Source organism: Microtus pennsylvanicus, chromosome 14 (genome assembly GCF_037038515.1).
Source record: "Microtus pennsylvanicus isolate mMicPen1 chromosome 14, mMicPen1.hap1, whole genome shotgun sequence".
NCBI classification, from domain to species: Eukaryota; Metazoa; Chordata; class Mammalia; order Rodentia; family Cricetidae; genus Microtus; species Microtus pennsylvanicus.
Genome location: NC_134592.1, coordinates 3,606,326 through 3,622,846, shown reverse-complemented (window position 1 = coordinate 3,622,846; position 16,521 = coordinate 3,606,326). Strand labels below are relative to the sequence as shown.

The 16,521-nt window shown below is 43.3% G+C and overlaps 1 protein-coding gene across 1 annotated transcript in view; it reads left to right on the top strand.

Annotated features, from left to right (window-relative positions):
- The window catches only part of Vipr2 (vasoactive intestinal peptide receptor 2), an 81,367-nt gene that overhangs the window by 51,729 nt on the left and 13,117 nt on the right, over positions 1 to 16,521 (top strand). Inside the window, exons 5-6 of the mRNA XM_075948077.1 lie at positions 2,962 to 3,059; positions 14,242 to 14,383. Coding sequence (XP_075804192.1) covers positions 2,962 to 3,059; positions 14,242 to 14,383 — 240 coding nt within the window. The remainder of the gene's footprint in view (positions 1 to 2,961; positions 3,060 to 14,241; positions 14,384 to 16,521) is intronic.

The following is a 16,521-nucleotide window of genomic DNA, read 5'->3' as shown; positions in this document are numbered from 1 at the left end:
GAAGAAGGCAGATGAGATGAGGATTATAAAGAATGAGAGTAAAACTTTGGATATATACCCAAAAGATGCTCAGTCATGCCACAAGGACCTAAATGCCCCTCTACTGAAGAATGGATCAGGAAAATGTGGTACATTTACACAATGGAGTACTACACAGCAGAAAAAAATAACGAAATCTTGCATTTTGCAGACAATGGATGGAGCTAGAAAACATCATATTGAGTGAGGCAACCCAAACCCAGAAAGACAATTATCACATGTACTCACACAAAAGTGGTTTTTAAACATAAAGCAAAGAAAATCAGCCCAGAAATCACAATCCCAGAGAACCTAGACAGCAATGAGGACTCTAAGAGAGATGCACATGGATCCAATCTCCATGGGAAGTAGAAAGAGACAAGATCTCCTGAGTAAATTAGGAGCATGGAGACCTTGGGAGAGGGGAGAGGAAGGGAGGGGAACAGCTCAATACAATCAATAAGAAAGAATGAGGGTGCAGATAAGATAGGGAAATGGGGAGGAGGAAATAAAGTGGGGAGACTTCTGTGAATGTAAATGGAGGGGAAGATAAGGGTGAAGATGGGGTGGGGAATGAAAAAAGAAGGATGAGGGGGCTGTGAGGAGAGAGAAGGAAGCGATGAAGCCATGGTGGTGCCACTGCAGATGGCAGAGGGTTGTATGGACCTCTATGTTCTCTACTTACCTGGGACCAGCACTTTATGGGATGCTAGTACCAACAGGGAGAATTCCCACATTCAACGTTAATAGAGTGATGCTTTCAAACATGATTGAATTGTAACATGAGCAAACCTAACAGACCCCTGAATAGCTTTTTATAGTATTTTTATTTTTAAGAATTTAATACATTATAAAACATATTTTGATCATATCCATCCCATCAACCTTTCCCCAGCTTATCCAGGATACCTTGGCCCATCTCCTCTCCAATTTCATGTTTTCTTTTTTTCAACATCACCACCACCACCATCATCATCAGCCCCTGAGTCAAATTAATACTGACCACATGTGCCATGCACTGGGCATGTTACCATGCACTGGGCATGAGCTTATCAGCATCCATATCCCCAAAGAAAAGTGACTCTCTCTCTCTGCATCCATCAACTACCAACAGCTTCACCACCGCAGTCTGGCCTTGAGAGCCCTCTCCAATCCACTCTGGAATTTTGGCTGGCTTGATTTTTTGTAAGGCTTGTGTAAGCAACCACAGCTGCTTTGAGTTGATGTGTTCAACAGCGATGTAATTTCCAGAAGTCAGTATTTCACAACTTTCCTACTCATCCTCTGGCTATTGCATTCTTTCTGACCTCTCTTTTTTCTATGGTCCATGAGCTTTGAATGGATGGGAATAGGTAGAGATGGCCCATCTACAGCTGAATAGTCATATTTACTTATTCTCAGTACTCTGACCACTTAGGAGTCTCTGTATTAACCACACTACCCATTGCAAAAAGAAGTTTTTTAATTAATCTTGAGAGCAGCACGAATCTATGGCAATAAGCATATTTAGAAGGCCATTTGAAACACGGCCATTTATTGAAACGCCAGTAGGTTATGGCTTATGGTCTCCCCAGTCATAGGCTCTTGACGAGGTTCACAGTACCAGACATGAAATCCCTCCTGTGAAGACCTCTAATGCAGTAATAAAGTAGTTGACTTCTCCATGATGATCATGTCACTATTGTATTAATGGATACAACTTGCCTAGCAGATTGGTATTGTAGTAAGATGCAAACTTTTTTTTTATTGATAAAAGAAGAATAAAGAAAAAAAACAAATTTCCACCTCCTCCCAGCCTCCCATTTCCCTCCCCCTCCTCCCACTCTTCTCCCCCTCCTCCCACTCTTCTCCCCCTCCTCCCACCCCTCTCCCCTTCCCCCCACTCCTCTCCCCCTCCCTCTCCAGTCCAAAGAGCAGTCAGGGTTCCCTGCCCTGTGGTAAGTCCTTTTTATGTTTCACTATCAGGGCCTCTTGTGGTCCAAGCCTGCTTCAAACTCTATGCAGTGAAGGTTGCCTTGAACTCCTGATATCCCAGCCTCCTAAGTCCTGGGATTGCAGGCATGTGCTATTATACCTGACAGAAGTCTTTATTGTACCATAACCATGAGGTTTGATAACAGTAGCTATGTCTATTCTAGGACTTTTTGACAAAAATAAAATCCATCCTAAATGAATAGGTATATTCTCCATTTTCATACATGAGTTAGTTTTACCAAAAAGTACAGAATAAGCATGGCTTGGAACATGGAGGGTGGTACAGCCTATTCAGATATCCTGTGCGTGCCCGGTTTTCTCTCTTATGACCACACACACACAGAGAGAGAGAGAGAGCGAGAGAGAGAGAGAGAGAGAGAGAGCCCATTTTTATAGTGTCTCCAGTGGTTCTACAGCAGTAACTATGGGTCTTCTGTCCCATATCTGGTGATTGCTTGGATGTTAGATTCCAGCCATGAAAGTTACTAACCTAAGTGTCAGAAATAAAAATTGCAAGGTCAGCCATGCTATAAGGAGAGACCCTCTGGGTAACTGATCACGTACTTTTGACGCCATGTGATTTCCCATAAGTCCATATGTGTGTATCCGCCTGGTCTTGCTGGGAAATGCATTCCCAGAAGACTGTCACATTCCTACCGCACTGAAGGGACCCCACCAGGTCCAGTCATATTGACCTTCCTTTTTCTTGGCCTTGGTGGTGGCCAATGCAGTTCCCTTTAAAATATTTCTTTACAAAAATCATCTTTATAATGACTTGTAAGAAAAGATAGGTGTTCACAAAGTGACGGTCCTTCTGGACTTCATGTGGAGTGGAATTACACGAGTGACCCTGCCTCCTGTCTCGAGCACTCTGCATATGTGAGAGTACAAACAGGAAGGACCTCAGAATGTCCTATTGCTCCATGGATTTGGCTAGCAGCTTACAGATGTGCTTTTATTTCCTTATAGATCACGTTTTATATTCTGGTGAAGGCCATTTATACCTTGGGCTACAGTGTTTCTCTGATGTCTCTTACAACAGGAAGCATAATTATCTGCCTCTTCAGGTAAGGAACAAAACTGGGCAATTCTGTAAACAATAAGAAACCAGCAAACTTACCTATAGGATTTTTGGTACCTCAGAGGTTTAGGCCCCTGACTTGGAGCCCTTCCATGTGCCAAATGATAGATTGTTCTTGGGGCTAGAGAGATGGAGTATTTGCTCTTGCAGAGCACTGGGATTCAGTTCCCAGCACCCATATTGTATCACACAACCACCTATCACTCCAATTGCAAGGAATCTCTTGCCGCTTTCTGGCCTCCGTGTCCACCCATACACACATGGTATACATAAACTCAGTTACACATATGCACAAATATAAATAAAATAGGGTACCCTTGAAGAAACCTAGCAAGGAATACATTACTGGCAATTTTTGCCTAAACATTTCCCATTTCTTTTGTAAACAGGTAATGTTGCCCTTTAGTTCAGCAATCACTTATTAAACAAGTAGGTGATATACAAAAACATGGAACTATGAATACCGGATGATCTGTCCTTTCCCTTCAGAAGCTTCTGGGTGTTCTATGAAGATGTGTTGAATCTAAGAGCTTAAAGGGAGGAATCACACTGAATGGGTTCAAATCCTGTTTGGCCTCTTTGTATCTGCGTGACCTTGGACAAATTGTACAATCCCTACATACATCTATAATATTATATATAGTATAATATACTACTAATTGGGGCACTCCAAAGGGTCCTTGAATTTGAAGTGCTACAGATTGGAAGGGCGTGGGTGGCACAAACCTAGGACAGGAGCCCTGCAATCCTGTCTGACTGTTCTCTTTCTGGTAGTGAGGTCGGATGGTGCCCCATCACCGCCTGTTCAGGATGAGAACCTTGGTCCACAGGAGCCTAAGTGGATACACCCATGGGAAGATTACACTGAGCACACTAGCATTCGGTGTGAGTCCCAGGGCTCCCACCACCTCTGTGTTCTCTCTGCTGAGGACAAGCACAAGTGTTGTGTATGTGAGAGAAAGTCATTGTCGACAGAAGGGACATTTCTGTCATCCACCAGTGAAGGAGCTGGGTATGCTGGAGGACACAGCCTCGAAGCTCCGCAACCACAGACAAGTTACACCGTTCCTCCTTCGGGATGTTAACATAACTGCTATATCACTATGTGTTAAATTATCTCTGTGTTCTAACATTCTTTTGAAGAGAAAACTGTTAAGAAATGATACCTAGAGAAATAAGCTGTTGTGGGGTAACATGGAAAATATCTATTTCCCATCTTGAATAAGACATTCTCAAATCTCTGTCCCTTCGCATTGTACCATGTGGCAGGGCCAGCCAAGCCAAAGGCCTTTGGAGCTTTGCATGGGTGATTTTGACCTTCCAGAGAACCTGCAATATTTTTTTTTCATGGGTAGCCATACCATCTTTTAGATTTGAACATAACCCCCGCCCCCCATTTCAGAACTCTTCAGTTGAAAAGAGCCATTTGCCCTGATAGTGCTCCAGGCACAGAAACTGGAGCTCAGGCACTTTGGGGGGATTTTTATCTTGCACCTTTGACTCATGCCACCTCTTGTCTGTCAGAAGTGATGCTCAGTGAATATCCATGGAAAACTAAGTATAAGTCAAGTCTAAGGTTTGTAATATGAAAACAGTGTGTTCTGGCATGTTCTGCTATTCTAATTTACCCAGAAAACAAAATTAGTTGTAGTTGCCAAACATTTAATATCCCTAATAAGCCTTTAGAAAAACAAAACAAAAAATATTGGATAACCAAGTACTTAACTGACACAGAGAAATGGGGCAGCTCATGTCCTAGATCAGGTCCCAAACTGTAGCATAGACAGACCCTGCTGGCACATGCAGGGTCCCTTTGTGCATTAGAATCAGCAGAATGATAGCTGTGATCTAAAACGTGGCAGACAGCTCCTGCCAACAGAAATTGCTGAACTGGGCCTCATGGATATTTCATTCCATCCCACACCTTCATCCAATAAGAGAGTTTTACCACCCTGAATTTTAACAGGCAGAGTGAAGGCCAGCAGTTCCTAGACACTTGAGGACTGAAGGGCTGCTGAGGGGAGAACAATGCAAACAGGTTATCAGCATTGTGATAAGTGCCACGTATCCACAAAGTCTGCTCTGGACACGTGGGGTGAGCCACCACAGCTCTACACACTGTTGATATCTCTCAGACCTACCCCTGGAATGACACTTGACAGTGACCTCTCAGTGATGTCCCACCCTGCAGCCCACTCTATGGAAACTAGGGTGAGCAAGGAGGAAGGAAGGAAGAACAAACACTGAAGGAAAGGACTGGGTATTTGGAAACATGAGAAGCAGGGGGCGGGGGTCATAATAACACTCACACGAGGAAGTGATGCTGAGGAGAGATGCCTGCTGTGTATACGCACCTGACCAACAGGAGTCACAAATTCTGCTGCACAGAGCCAGCCATATATTTCATGTGCAGAACCAAACACATCTTAGTAACATAGACATTCAGTAAAAAGGATGTGTCCTCGCTCAACTTGTAACATGGGAAAATACAATACCTGGGTCGAGATGCAGGACACTGTCTGAACCAGAAGCCCTCCATAGCTATCTTCGTCCATAACACCCTCTGCCCCAAAGGTGAGCAACATTCATTCATTACACATACACCACACTTTCTTTATCCATCTACCTGCTGATGGACACCTAGACTGATTCAGACTAGTCACAATAAATACAGATGTGCACGGAATTCTGTGCTGTGCTTATTTATAGTGTGTCGAAAGCTGTCCTAGTTTACCTGGGTTGCTGTGGAAAACAAAAACACTGACCAAAAGCAAATTAGGAGAGGAGACCCTTTGTTTGACTTAAACTCCCAGGTACATTCCCTGAGGAATGTAGAGTGAGTCTACATTCTAATTTTTTTAATAATAAAAACCCAGAGTCAGATATTAGGGGGTGAAAGCTGAAAGATCAGAGAAGCAAAGCAGCCAGCCACTAGTTCATACCTCTATGAAATCCTCAGACCAGAAAGAGGCCGAGCTCCTGTCTCTTCCCGCCTTAAATTCTTCTGTCTGCCCAGACATATCACTTCCCGTCTGTCTGTACAGACCTTCAGACCTCTATGGTTAACTAGTAGCTAGCTCCACCCACTGATCTTTAGGCAAGCTTTATTTGTTAGAGTGCAGACAAGATTATCACCACAGAGGAAACTGAGAGAAAGAACTCAAGTAGAAAACTCAATCAGAGCCACGGAGGAACACTGTGTGCTGTCCCACTCCTTAGCTGACTGTCTTACAAAGCCCAGGTCCACTTGCCTAAGGAGAGTGACACCTCAGTAAAGGCTTCTTCTCTAAGGTGGCTGACTCTAAGCTGTGTTAACTTGACAATTAAAGCTAGCCAGGGAAATCCACTTGTTGACTTGAAACACACGCGCGCACACGCACACACACACACACCACTATTAATTCCTAACTTCTCCTTTCCTACCACCAATATCTCAGGTAATATCACAATATAAAACATGGTTCAACTTAAAAAGAAAAGTCATAGTCTTAAATTGTTCTGTGATATTTAAAAGTACAATTCTCTTCAAAAAGCCAAAGTCTCTCAACTGCAGTCTCCTGAAAATCAAAAACAACTTAACTACTTTCTTATTCTGAGTGGGAAAAAGCAGGGAATAGGAACAATCAGATCAGAGAAAAAAATCCAAAGTCTAACCATGTAAATACAAATTCTATAGCTCAGTGTCCAATATCTAGGAGTCACCCGTAGCGCTAAAGGGTTTGGCAGCCACTAGCAGCACACACAGCTGGTCTGGTGAGATCCACTCAGCTTCACACCTGCCACTACCCTTGATGAACGAACCACAACCCTGGCATCTGCAATACCCTTTGGTTCCCGCTGCAAATGACATTGCACCTTTATCAGTAACCTCTCTGGAGGCACCAGGCCTCAGATACTCTCCTGGCCCCCTCTGTCCTACTTCTTTCGTGCCTTCGAAAGCAGCACTTTGTGAGACACTTCTTACACGCTGCCTATTTTGACCGCCACCTTATGTTACAGCTTCTGTGTGCTAGGCCTGAGGAGATACTTTCCTATTGTCCTGATGATGCATAGAAGAGTTCACCTCAGTGGTGCTCATCTCTTGTTAATCACAGCTGATTCTTTGGCTACAGCTGAACCAGCAACTGTAGATTCTTAGTCTAAAATATCACAAAAATGGCCCTGACAAAGTCTTTACTTCCTTCTGAAACTTCCTAAGCCCTGCAGGCCCCTCCTATTGTCTACATTTCTCACCGCATTCTCGAGCCCAAAGCGCTCTGAACACTCAACAGCTTTTCCAGCTCAAAAGTTAAACTCTCCCAAAATCATCAGGTTATCACAACAACAACATCATTTCTCCAGTAGCAACTTTGTCCTGGTTTGAACTCTGTTACTATAGTGAAACACCATAACCTCAATCATGTTAGGGAGGAAAGGGTTGTTTGGCTTACATATCCAGGTCACGGCCCATCACTGAGGGAAGCCAGGGTATGAACTCAATCAGTAACCTGAAGCAAAAACCATAGAACATGCTTGCTGCCTTGCTCCCTTGATCATTTTCTGAAACAACTGTGGGCTGGGCCTTTCCACGTCAATCATCAATCAAAGCAATCCTTCCCAACCATGGCCAAATGCCCAACTGATCTAGGTTATTCCTCAGTTGAGGTTTCTCCTTAAGATGACTCTAGATTGTCTCAAGTTGACAACTAAAACTAACCAAGAGAGGTATATACCTAGGAATTGTATTGCTGGATCATATAGCTACGCTAATTTTAGTTTTTGAGAAAGCCCCACACTGACTTCCAAAGTCACTACACAAATTTACTATCTCACCAACCTCCTGCACATATAAATAGTAGTAATTCAAAAACAGCGTGGTACTGGCACAAAAACAGGCACATAGTAGAAGTAAATAGAACAGGAGATCCAAAAATAAATCTACATAGCTATACCACCTAATTTTTGACTAAGTTATCGAAGCCTGCATTGGATCAAAGACAGCTTCTTCAGCCAGTGGTGCTGCTAAGCCTGGCTCCCAACATGTAGAAGATTGAAACTAGACTGACATTTCTCACTGTGTGTTAAATGGCAGCATTGTTAAGCTCACACTTAGCATAGTTATTACCAACTTTGAGTTTTAATCTTTCTCTTTGTTTTCTTTCTGCCAGAAAGTTATTTATTCCAGTTTTCCTCTTTTATACTTTTAGCTATAGATTCTATTTTCATTCACTTATAATCTGACATTTACAACACATTCCCTCCTGATCCCTCTCCTTTCTCCTTCCCTCCCCCTCTCTCCCCACTGCCAGGCCACAACACACAACACATTCTCTTATTTCTAGCAGTTAACCTCTAAACTACTTTTTACCACTTACCAGTCAATCCAAGCACATTACATTTTAACTCCATGTACCATTCATGCCTTTTTGGGTTTGTACATTTTAATTCCATATTGAGATCCCATAGACATTATTATTTTAGGCTGGTGTTTATTTAGCAAGCCCACATATTGCTCTCCATTCTACCCACACTTTCTTTCCTGCTGGGCTCATCCCCCTGCTTCTCCTGAGCCTCCCTAGCTGCCTCTGGTTACAGTCTCATTGCAGTGAATTCTCAAGGCTTTTTGCTTGCTTTTTAAAATGATATTTCTGAATGCTGAGGATAAGATTGTGTCTCTTAAGAAGATGCCTATGGCACAAGCTTGCTCCGAAAAGCATGGTCTTTCCCCCTAGAGCATCTCTCTGAGAGCCACCTTCTTTGTGCAGCTCACACTCACTGACTCGGTGGCATTTCTTCTGTATCCGTCTCAGTGTCAAGCACCTCATCTGTTACTCTGTGATCTGTTTCAGAAATTCTTGACTGGAACCCCCTGAAAAATTGCTTCCATATCATATGCTTCTCCTGGAACACCATCCTCCCTTGTGTTTGGTGTTTTGACTTTTTCTCATATATTTCCTTACCATTCTCCTATCTTCCCCCATTATTTCATGTCTCTCCACTTAAATCTAGACATGCGCAACAGACCCAGTTCATATAGCACTTTCATTTGCAAAGTCTGATCTTCTGTTGGATGTCTCTTTCATTCTTGAGACCAGAGGGACTTGTGGGAGCAGGTATTTCTGGATGTTTTCATTTTTAAGATGGTTTTAGTGTATTCTATGAGAGCTTCATGCATAGATGAAATGCATTTTGAGTATATCCAATACCCTCCCCACTTCCAACTCCCCTCAGACTCTTTACACACTCACTCAAATTCGTGTCCTTAGGTTTTTATGATGGATTCCTAGCTAGTGTTTACTTTCAATTTAGCACTATCAAGAGTCACTTATAAAGAGGAAGTCTCATTCGAGAGTTCACATTGGGCTGACCATGGTCATATTTGTGGGGAATTGTCTTGACTGATGACTGAGGTAGGAGGGCCTAGCCAGTTGTTGGTGGCACCATCTCTGGACAGGTGGGCCTGGGCTATATAAGAAAGCTAAGTGAGCAAGCCAGAAAAAGTAAGTCACTAACCAACTCTCCTTCATGGTTTCTGCTCCACGTTCCTGCTTTGAGTTCCTTCCCCGAATTTCCTCAGTGATAGATTATTATTACCTGGAACTGTCAGCTTAAATAAGCCTTTCCTCCCCAACTTTGTAGTGATATTTCATTTGTATTTTAATAAGTAAAGCTTTCCTGAAGTTCAGAGAGTAAAACAGCTGCACTGATCAGGCTTACAGGCCAGGCAGCAATGGCACACACCTTTAATCCCAGCAGCCACACTAGTTGGCCATAGCAACCAGGTGGTAGTGGTGCACACCCTTAATCCCAGCCCTAGAGAGGAATATAAAATGGGAGGAGACAGCTCTCAGACACAGTCTCATTCTGAGATTCCTGGAGGCAGGATCGCCAGTTAGGACTGAGGTAGAGGTAAGAGTCAGTAGTTGCCTGTTTTGCTTTTCTGACCTTCAGGTTGAATCCCACTTCTGTCTCTGGGTTTTTAATTAATCATGCTTCACCACTTGGCTTTTGGTCATGGTATTTATCACAGCAACGTAAATCAAACTAGGCCAAGGGATAACCGATTGCCTTCTGACAGGATTTAAGATCTGTTACACAAGATGCAACTCATGCCTTGTGTTGTAAACCTGGCCAAGAACTTGTGGGTGCAGAGCTTCCCTGCCCTAGGGGTGAAACTACTACCTATTATTGTGTTAAACGGACACGAATCAGAATATTCCCTTCTGAATACCCATCTTCATACACACAGCTCAGTGTGGCTCTCAGCCTTTGCCAGAGAAGCTTGATTAATAATACAGATACATTGTTCGAGGTGCAGAAAATGCATGACTGTGGACTGGGTGTGAAGCGGTGCTTGGTGGCCTTATGCCCTTTGTGTGCATGGTGTGTGCACTAATATATGCGTGTACACAGTGTGTAAGAACTCATGCATGTGTGTGCATGTGGAGGCCAGAAGTCAATGACTGGTGTTTTCCTCAATCATTCTCCACTCTGTTTCTGAGATAATCTCTTGCTGATCTGGAGTTTACCGAGTCCCGAGGATTCTTTAGTTTCCACCTCCCCATGTTGCTCCTGGTTGTTTCACATGGGTCTAGAAATCTAACTTGGGTCCTAACACCAAGTGCAACAAATACTTCACCAACAAAGTCCTTCCAGATTCTTCATGTGCTTATTTTTTAAATATTTATTTATTTATTATGTATACACTGCTCTATCTACATGTATCCCTGCAGGCCAGAAAAGGGCACCAGATCTTGCTGGACTTGAACTCAAAACCTCTGGAAGAGCAGTCAGTGCTCTTAACCTCTGAACCATCTCCCCAGCCCTCCTCATGTACTTTTTAACTGTATCTTCTCTAGTCCCATGTGTGCCTAGTCTCTAATTCAATTGTTTGGTTTCTTATTACATTTTAAGAATTTTTATATGTCTTTGGGGCTTTCTTTGTTTTTCTTCATCTATTCTGCTTTTGATAACTTTTTCTGTGAAGACATGAACAAATTCTAGTTATCACATATAAGGACTGACCAAAGTACCGATTTCACCCAAGTCTAAATCAGTGGACCAGTGAGCTTACTGGGGCTGGTTACAGCAGTATGGACAACAGGTTGCTCCAGAAACACAGGCGACTCAGAAGCATCAGTGGAAAGCCCACTCAAGCCCACATGATAGTTCATAAAAGCTGCATCCCTGGAGTTCCTGTTCTTAACTTGCCAACTACTAAACAGATTAGAGTGTCTCCTGTACACAGAAGTTGTTACAGTTTGAGGGCTGTCCTTGTGAATGTTATAAGTTTCAGGAACTTTCTAAGACTTGTGAGGTGTTTGTTTTTGAGCCTGGCAAGTTTTGTTTACTTGCATAGTTTTAAAGAGGTTCCTCCAAGATGAAATTATTACTTTTTGAGCAAATTGCTACACAACAGCTTCTAGGGCTGGGTGATTTTCTTTGATCTTTAAATTTACTGACTTTCCCTCCCTTGCCTGCCTAGAGTTCCCTGGGCCATCTCTAGGGACTTTCTAATGCCAGTTGTGCGTATCAAATCCAAAATTTTTATTTAGTTACTTCTTTAAATTTCATCTCTTTATGGAAATTCTGTATTTGTTGAAGGATTGTTCTCTTTATTTCATTCTGTTCTCTGAAAATATTCAAGCATTTGGCTTTAAGCTTCTGTCTAGTGGGGCTATTTCGTGTGATTTTTTTTAAAGGAAAGGTTTTATTTATATCATTTTTCCTAGTAGCAATCCAGCTTTCTTGCTTCTTTTAATACTTTATAATCCTTCTGTTGAAATTGGACATTTATAATAAAATGATGTGATAACTCTGGAAATCAAATTTTGTATTTTATTTTTGTTGTTCTTTGTTAGGAGTTGAAGGTGTTTCTATATTATTTATTTTATTTTATCAGTTTTTGTGGTACTTGAGATTGAACTCAAAGCCTTTCAAATGTCAAACAAGCAGTATACCACAGAGGTATAACTCAACCCTTGCATTTACTTTTTATTTTGAGACAGAGTCTCCATGCAGTGCTTAGATTGTCCTTAAAGTCCTTCTTGGTCAGGCAAGTCTTTAATTTGCAACTTTCATGTCTCATGCCTCTGAGTAGCTGGTACTATAGCTCTATGCCGCCGGGCTCAGCTTGTAATTATTTATTTAGTGATTTTTCTAAACTTTTCTATTTTGTAGAGTTTGTGCTGGTCCTTTTGGTCTCTGAAGCCTAAGCACCATTATCTATCAGTCAATTACTTATTGATAGAGGTATTATCAGACATCCACAGTAGAAGGGAGAAAATAGGAAGAAAAGAAGATGTATTTTCCATCTGGGGAGTCTGGCTGTGTTGGAAACACTTCTTTAATACTTGACCAGGCTGTTTACAATGCTGCCTTAATTTCACTTTTTGCTTATGCTAAATCTAAAGATCCCCTGAGGTGAAAGCTTTTTGGGAACATATGACCTGTCTGGAGCATGCATGCTGGATTATAAAGTCCTCTGTATATATGACAGGTTTTCAAAATCCTAGTTTTCCAAAGGACCTCACTCCCTGGCCTCTCTTCTTAGGCTCCAGAATGTCTGTCATTTGCCTCAACTGTCAATGTTGGCCTTAGGCAGCTGCCAGAACTATTTGGCTTTCATGATAGCTGCTTCTCTGTCTGAATGGGTTCTGGAAGGTTGCACCAGTTGTTCAATGAACTTAGAAGTAAAAAGAGAAAGAAAGAAAGAAAAACCAGTATCTTGTATTTGTAGTGATTAATGAGACCACACAGAGACCACCAGCTACCGTCTCCAGGAAAGCACCAAACTGAGCATGTGCCGTAGGACAAGGCAAGGCTGGCCTCCAGTGTGCTTACCTGGGGTGGGAGATCACATAGCTGTCAACTCTTGAGTATTTTCCATAGTTACAACAGGACTAATTTGAGTAGTTTTGCCAGATTTTCAGGGTTTCCTGGAAGGGTTGGACAGAAGCCCCCAGTTCACTGTTTTCACTGGCCTCCTTTGTTGGAATTTTAATTCTGATTTCAGGTGACTAACTTTTGGAAAGTTCTTGTTAAATTCAACAAATTTTTTAAAAGTCTATGTACCCTTTTAATTCAACATTTTAATCCAACGAAAGTTTCTTCATCTTCCTCTACCACACAGAAAACAGCATCTGCTGCTCATGAAATTTGTGACATAGCCTTGTCCAGTTTTGTTCCATTTGTACATAGAAAAGAAAAACCTCCAACAGAATTAATGTATTAACCTCTGCTACAGCAGTGTCTCTCTTGTGTGTAATACTAGAGGGCCCATACAGCTAACACGCCATGGTACACACACACCAGTAGATACATATATGACGTATCTGTTAAAGTGAAGGCCAGCTCTGCCATGACCAGGACACAGTGTGCAAAGAAAAGGCAGGCTATGATACTTTTGTTTTTAACTCTAGATTAATTAAATTACACAAAACTTGGAATCAGCCTCCATTGGCCATATTTCAGTCTCATTTGTTCTGGTAGTTCTGGCTGATCGGTCTGAGCATGCCAGGGACATGAGAGAGATAAATGGAAGGTCAACGCCTGTGTGACCAGAAATAGGGGTCAATGAGAAAGCATCCGCCTGTGCCCTCAGCCAACAGCAAGCTTCTGTCAAAGGACAGTCAAGAATGGGATGAGTTGTTGTGTAACCAGGAGACGAATTGCAGATCCTAACCCAAGATGGAACCCTGTGCGCGGGGCAAACCATCCTTTGTGTCAATATAAAGAGGAGAAAGTCAATTTTTACAGAAGGCGGTTTCCTACTTAACACATCAGAGTTGAAGCCTTGAAAGCCAAGTATCATCTGAGGAATAGTTAGGGTCATGGCTGCAGCTCTGCCTCAAAGTAGGAACATCAGACAGAAAGACCACAAGGTACACCAGAAGAGGAGCGATAATGAGACAGCCACACTTAGCTATCCAGCCTGTGATCCCGAACCATAGGGGGACCGAGTACACTTGGCTGCAGGCTCAAGGCAGCTCCTGTGAAACTTTTGAACTCCAACCTAAGGAAGTAATCTGAACGAAAAGGAGAGTTCATGAGCAAAAATAACTTACCATGATGCAAAACTGGAAACAAAAAGTATACTGTGATCATTGCAGTTAAACAAATTGTATGAAACTTCACGAACAGACGCTAGACGACAATTAAACATGAGTGTCTGTCTTCTCCCTCTGCAGGAAGCTGCACTGCACCAGGAACTACATCCACCTGAATCTGTTCCTCTCCTTCATGCTGAGAGCCATCTCAGTGCTGGTCAAGGACAGTGTGCTCTATTCCAGCTCAGGTACACTGCGCTGCCACGACCAGGCAGCCTCCTGGGTAAGACTTTTCTAAGGGCAAGAGCCATGTGCACAGGGCGCACCCTAGTGCCTGACAAGCCATGTGCACAGAGCAGACCCTAGTGCCTGACAAGCCATGTGCACAGGGCAGACCCTAGTGCCTGACAAGCACTTTCCTCTCTAAGGGACAGCAGTGGCCTAGCCCTTTTCCAGCCTGAGCAAGGCAGAAAGGAATGGCTTCAGTCCTGTGTCTGCAACCAAGACCGGGAAGGCCCACAAGAATTCTGGGTGGTATCTAGCCACTGTGGGGGCTGGGGAACTGAAGGGCAGCAGGCCCTGGTGACCATTACTGAGATGAGTGCAGGAACAGATGACAAGTCCTTTTGTAGATGAGGTACACTTGTCCAAATTACCCAGATGCTAAGGGATCAAAAATATTACTCTTTTTCTGGAGAAATCAACCCATGTGGTAGAAACGCTGGACAGTGCCAGGGGAAATGTACGTAATCTACATCTTTCATACAAGAACGGACCATGCTGATGATGGCGTCTGCAGTATGGCGGGGGCTCTCTCCCATGCCAGGCCATTCTGTCTTGGCTCTGCTTGTGGGGTTAGTCATGGTAATTTGCTACCTATTCAACTGGACAGGTATTTGAGAGCTTCCTGCAATCAAGTATTCCCAGGCATGTAAGGCTCCACGTTTGAAAATCTGGTGTGTTATTCCTAATTCGTGGCCTCAGTAACTTAAAGAGACAGGACACTCAACTGCTTCCCACTGCTGCCTGCGAGTAGACACATCAGATAACACCCTTTGATCCTGAACAGATGTTAATTAGTTTACTTTTGACACAGCAAAGTACCTTGTAGTTGTATAGCCATTACCATCTTCCTGAAGTGTGTTCTTTAGGCTCATGATACAGAGTGGGCTGTAAAAAAGAATATGTTATAATAGCAAACCAAAAACAGGATGCACCACATGGCAAAGTCTGCCCCCAGGCATACCTTGCTGTCTCTGAAACTTTTGTCCTGAGGTGAGGGTCTTGCTACCTGTGTTCCAGTGGTAAACACCAAGATGTTGTGAATCCCCTCACTGCAATGCTCAGAGCTGCTCTGGGCAGCTTTCATTCCTTAGCCCCTTTCTGAATGGAGATTAAGGGGAAGTGGATGGGAAAGGAGGTAGATGGGAGGTGTGGGGAGGGAACAGGAGAAGAGGAGGGAGGGGAAACTGTGAACAGTATGTAAAATAAGTGAAAAGTGTCAATTGAATAAAACTTTTTTAAAAAAGAAATTGATCCCCAGAGATAACCCAATACCTACTCTTCTGAAGCACCTATGCTCAACTCTGCCTTGATGCTGAGACCCCAAAAGCCTGAACTCTCCTTGTGGAGGGGCAGAGAAAAGGTGGCAGGCGCTCTGAAGTGGGAAAGGGTAAAGCAGTGGTACCACCCTGCTCTGCCCTCTCCACCTCCCGTGGCAGTGTTGAGTTTCTTCTAGCGCTAGCCTGTTTCCCTGTCCTGTTTGTAAGTGCTTGATGAACCAGGATTTACCTGCATCACAAAAGATGAGCCCGGGTTGAGGAAATCTTGCAGTTTCCCCAAAGTACTGAGGAGTCAGCCTGAATGCCTGCTACTCACCCAAGCCCTGACACTAGCATCCTCAGGCCAGTGCCAAGGGCTGAATGAAAGTTGAAGATGGGGACAGCTTCCTCCAGTCTGTTTCCTGAGCTATTCTCCGGGGAGTAGAGTATCCAGCTGTGCCCAGTACCCCATGGCCCTGGGAATCCTACCAAGAGGAGACAGACAGGAGGGACAAAGAAGGAGGGCAAAGCACAGCATGGAGGGAAGAATGGAGGGAAAGACAGGGCTGTCTAAAGAATGATAAAGTACTGAACATATTAGCAAAATAGAGTCAGATTGCAGAATGAGCAATAGGAAACAATTTTCTTTCCAGTTTCATTTTTTTTTCCATTTTATTCCTGGCTGTATTTCGCTAAATCAACATTATTCTCCAAAGCAACCCACCAGGAATGCTCCCCACGATGTGACAAATTGCTTTTTCCAGGCAGCAGAACGAGTCCATGCATGAAGAGACCTCTTCCTGGCCAGGGGAGGCTGGCAGAACAGCTAGCTCTTCCGTGTGGTTGAAGGCTGCACAGGGCTCCTCCACTTCTGGGCAGT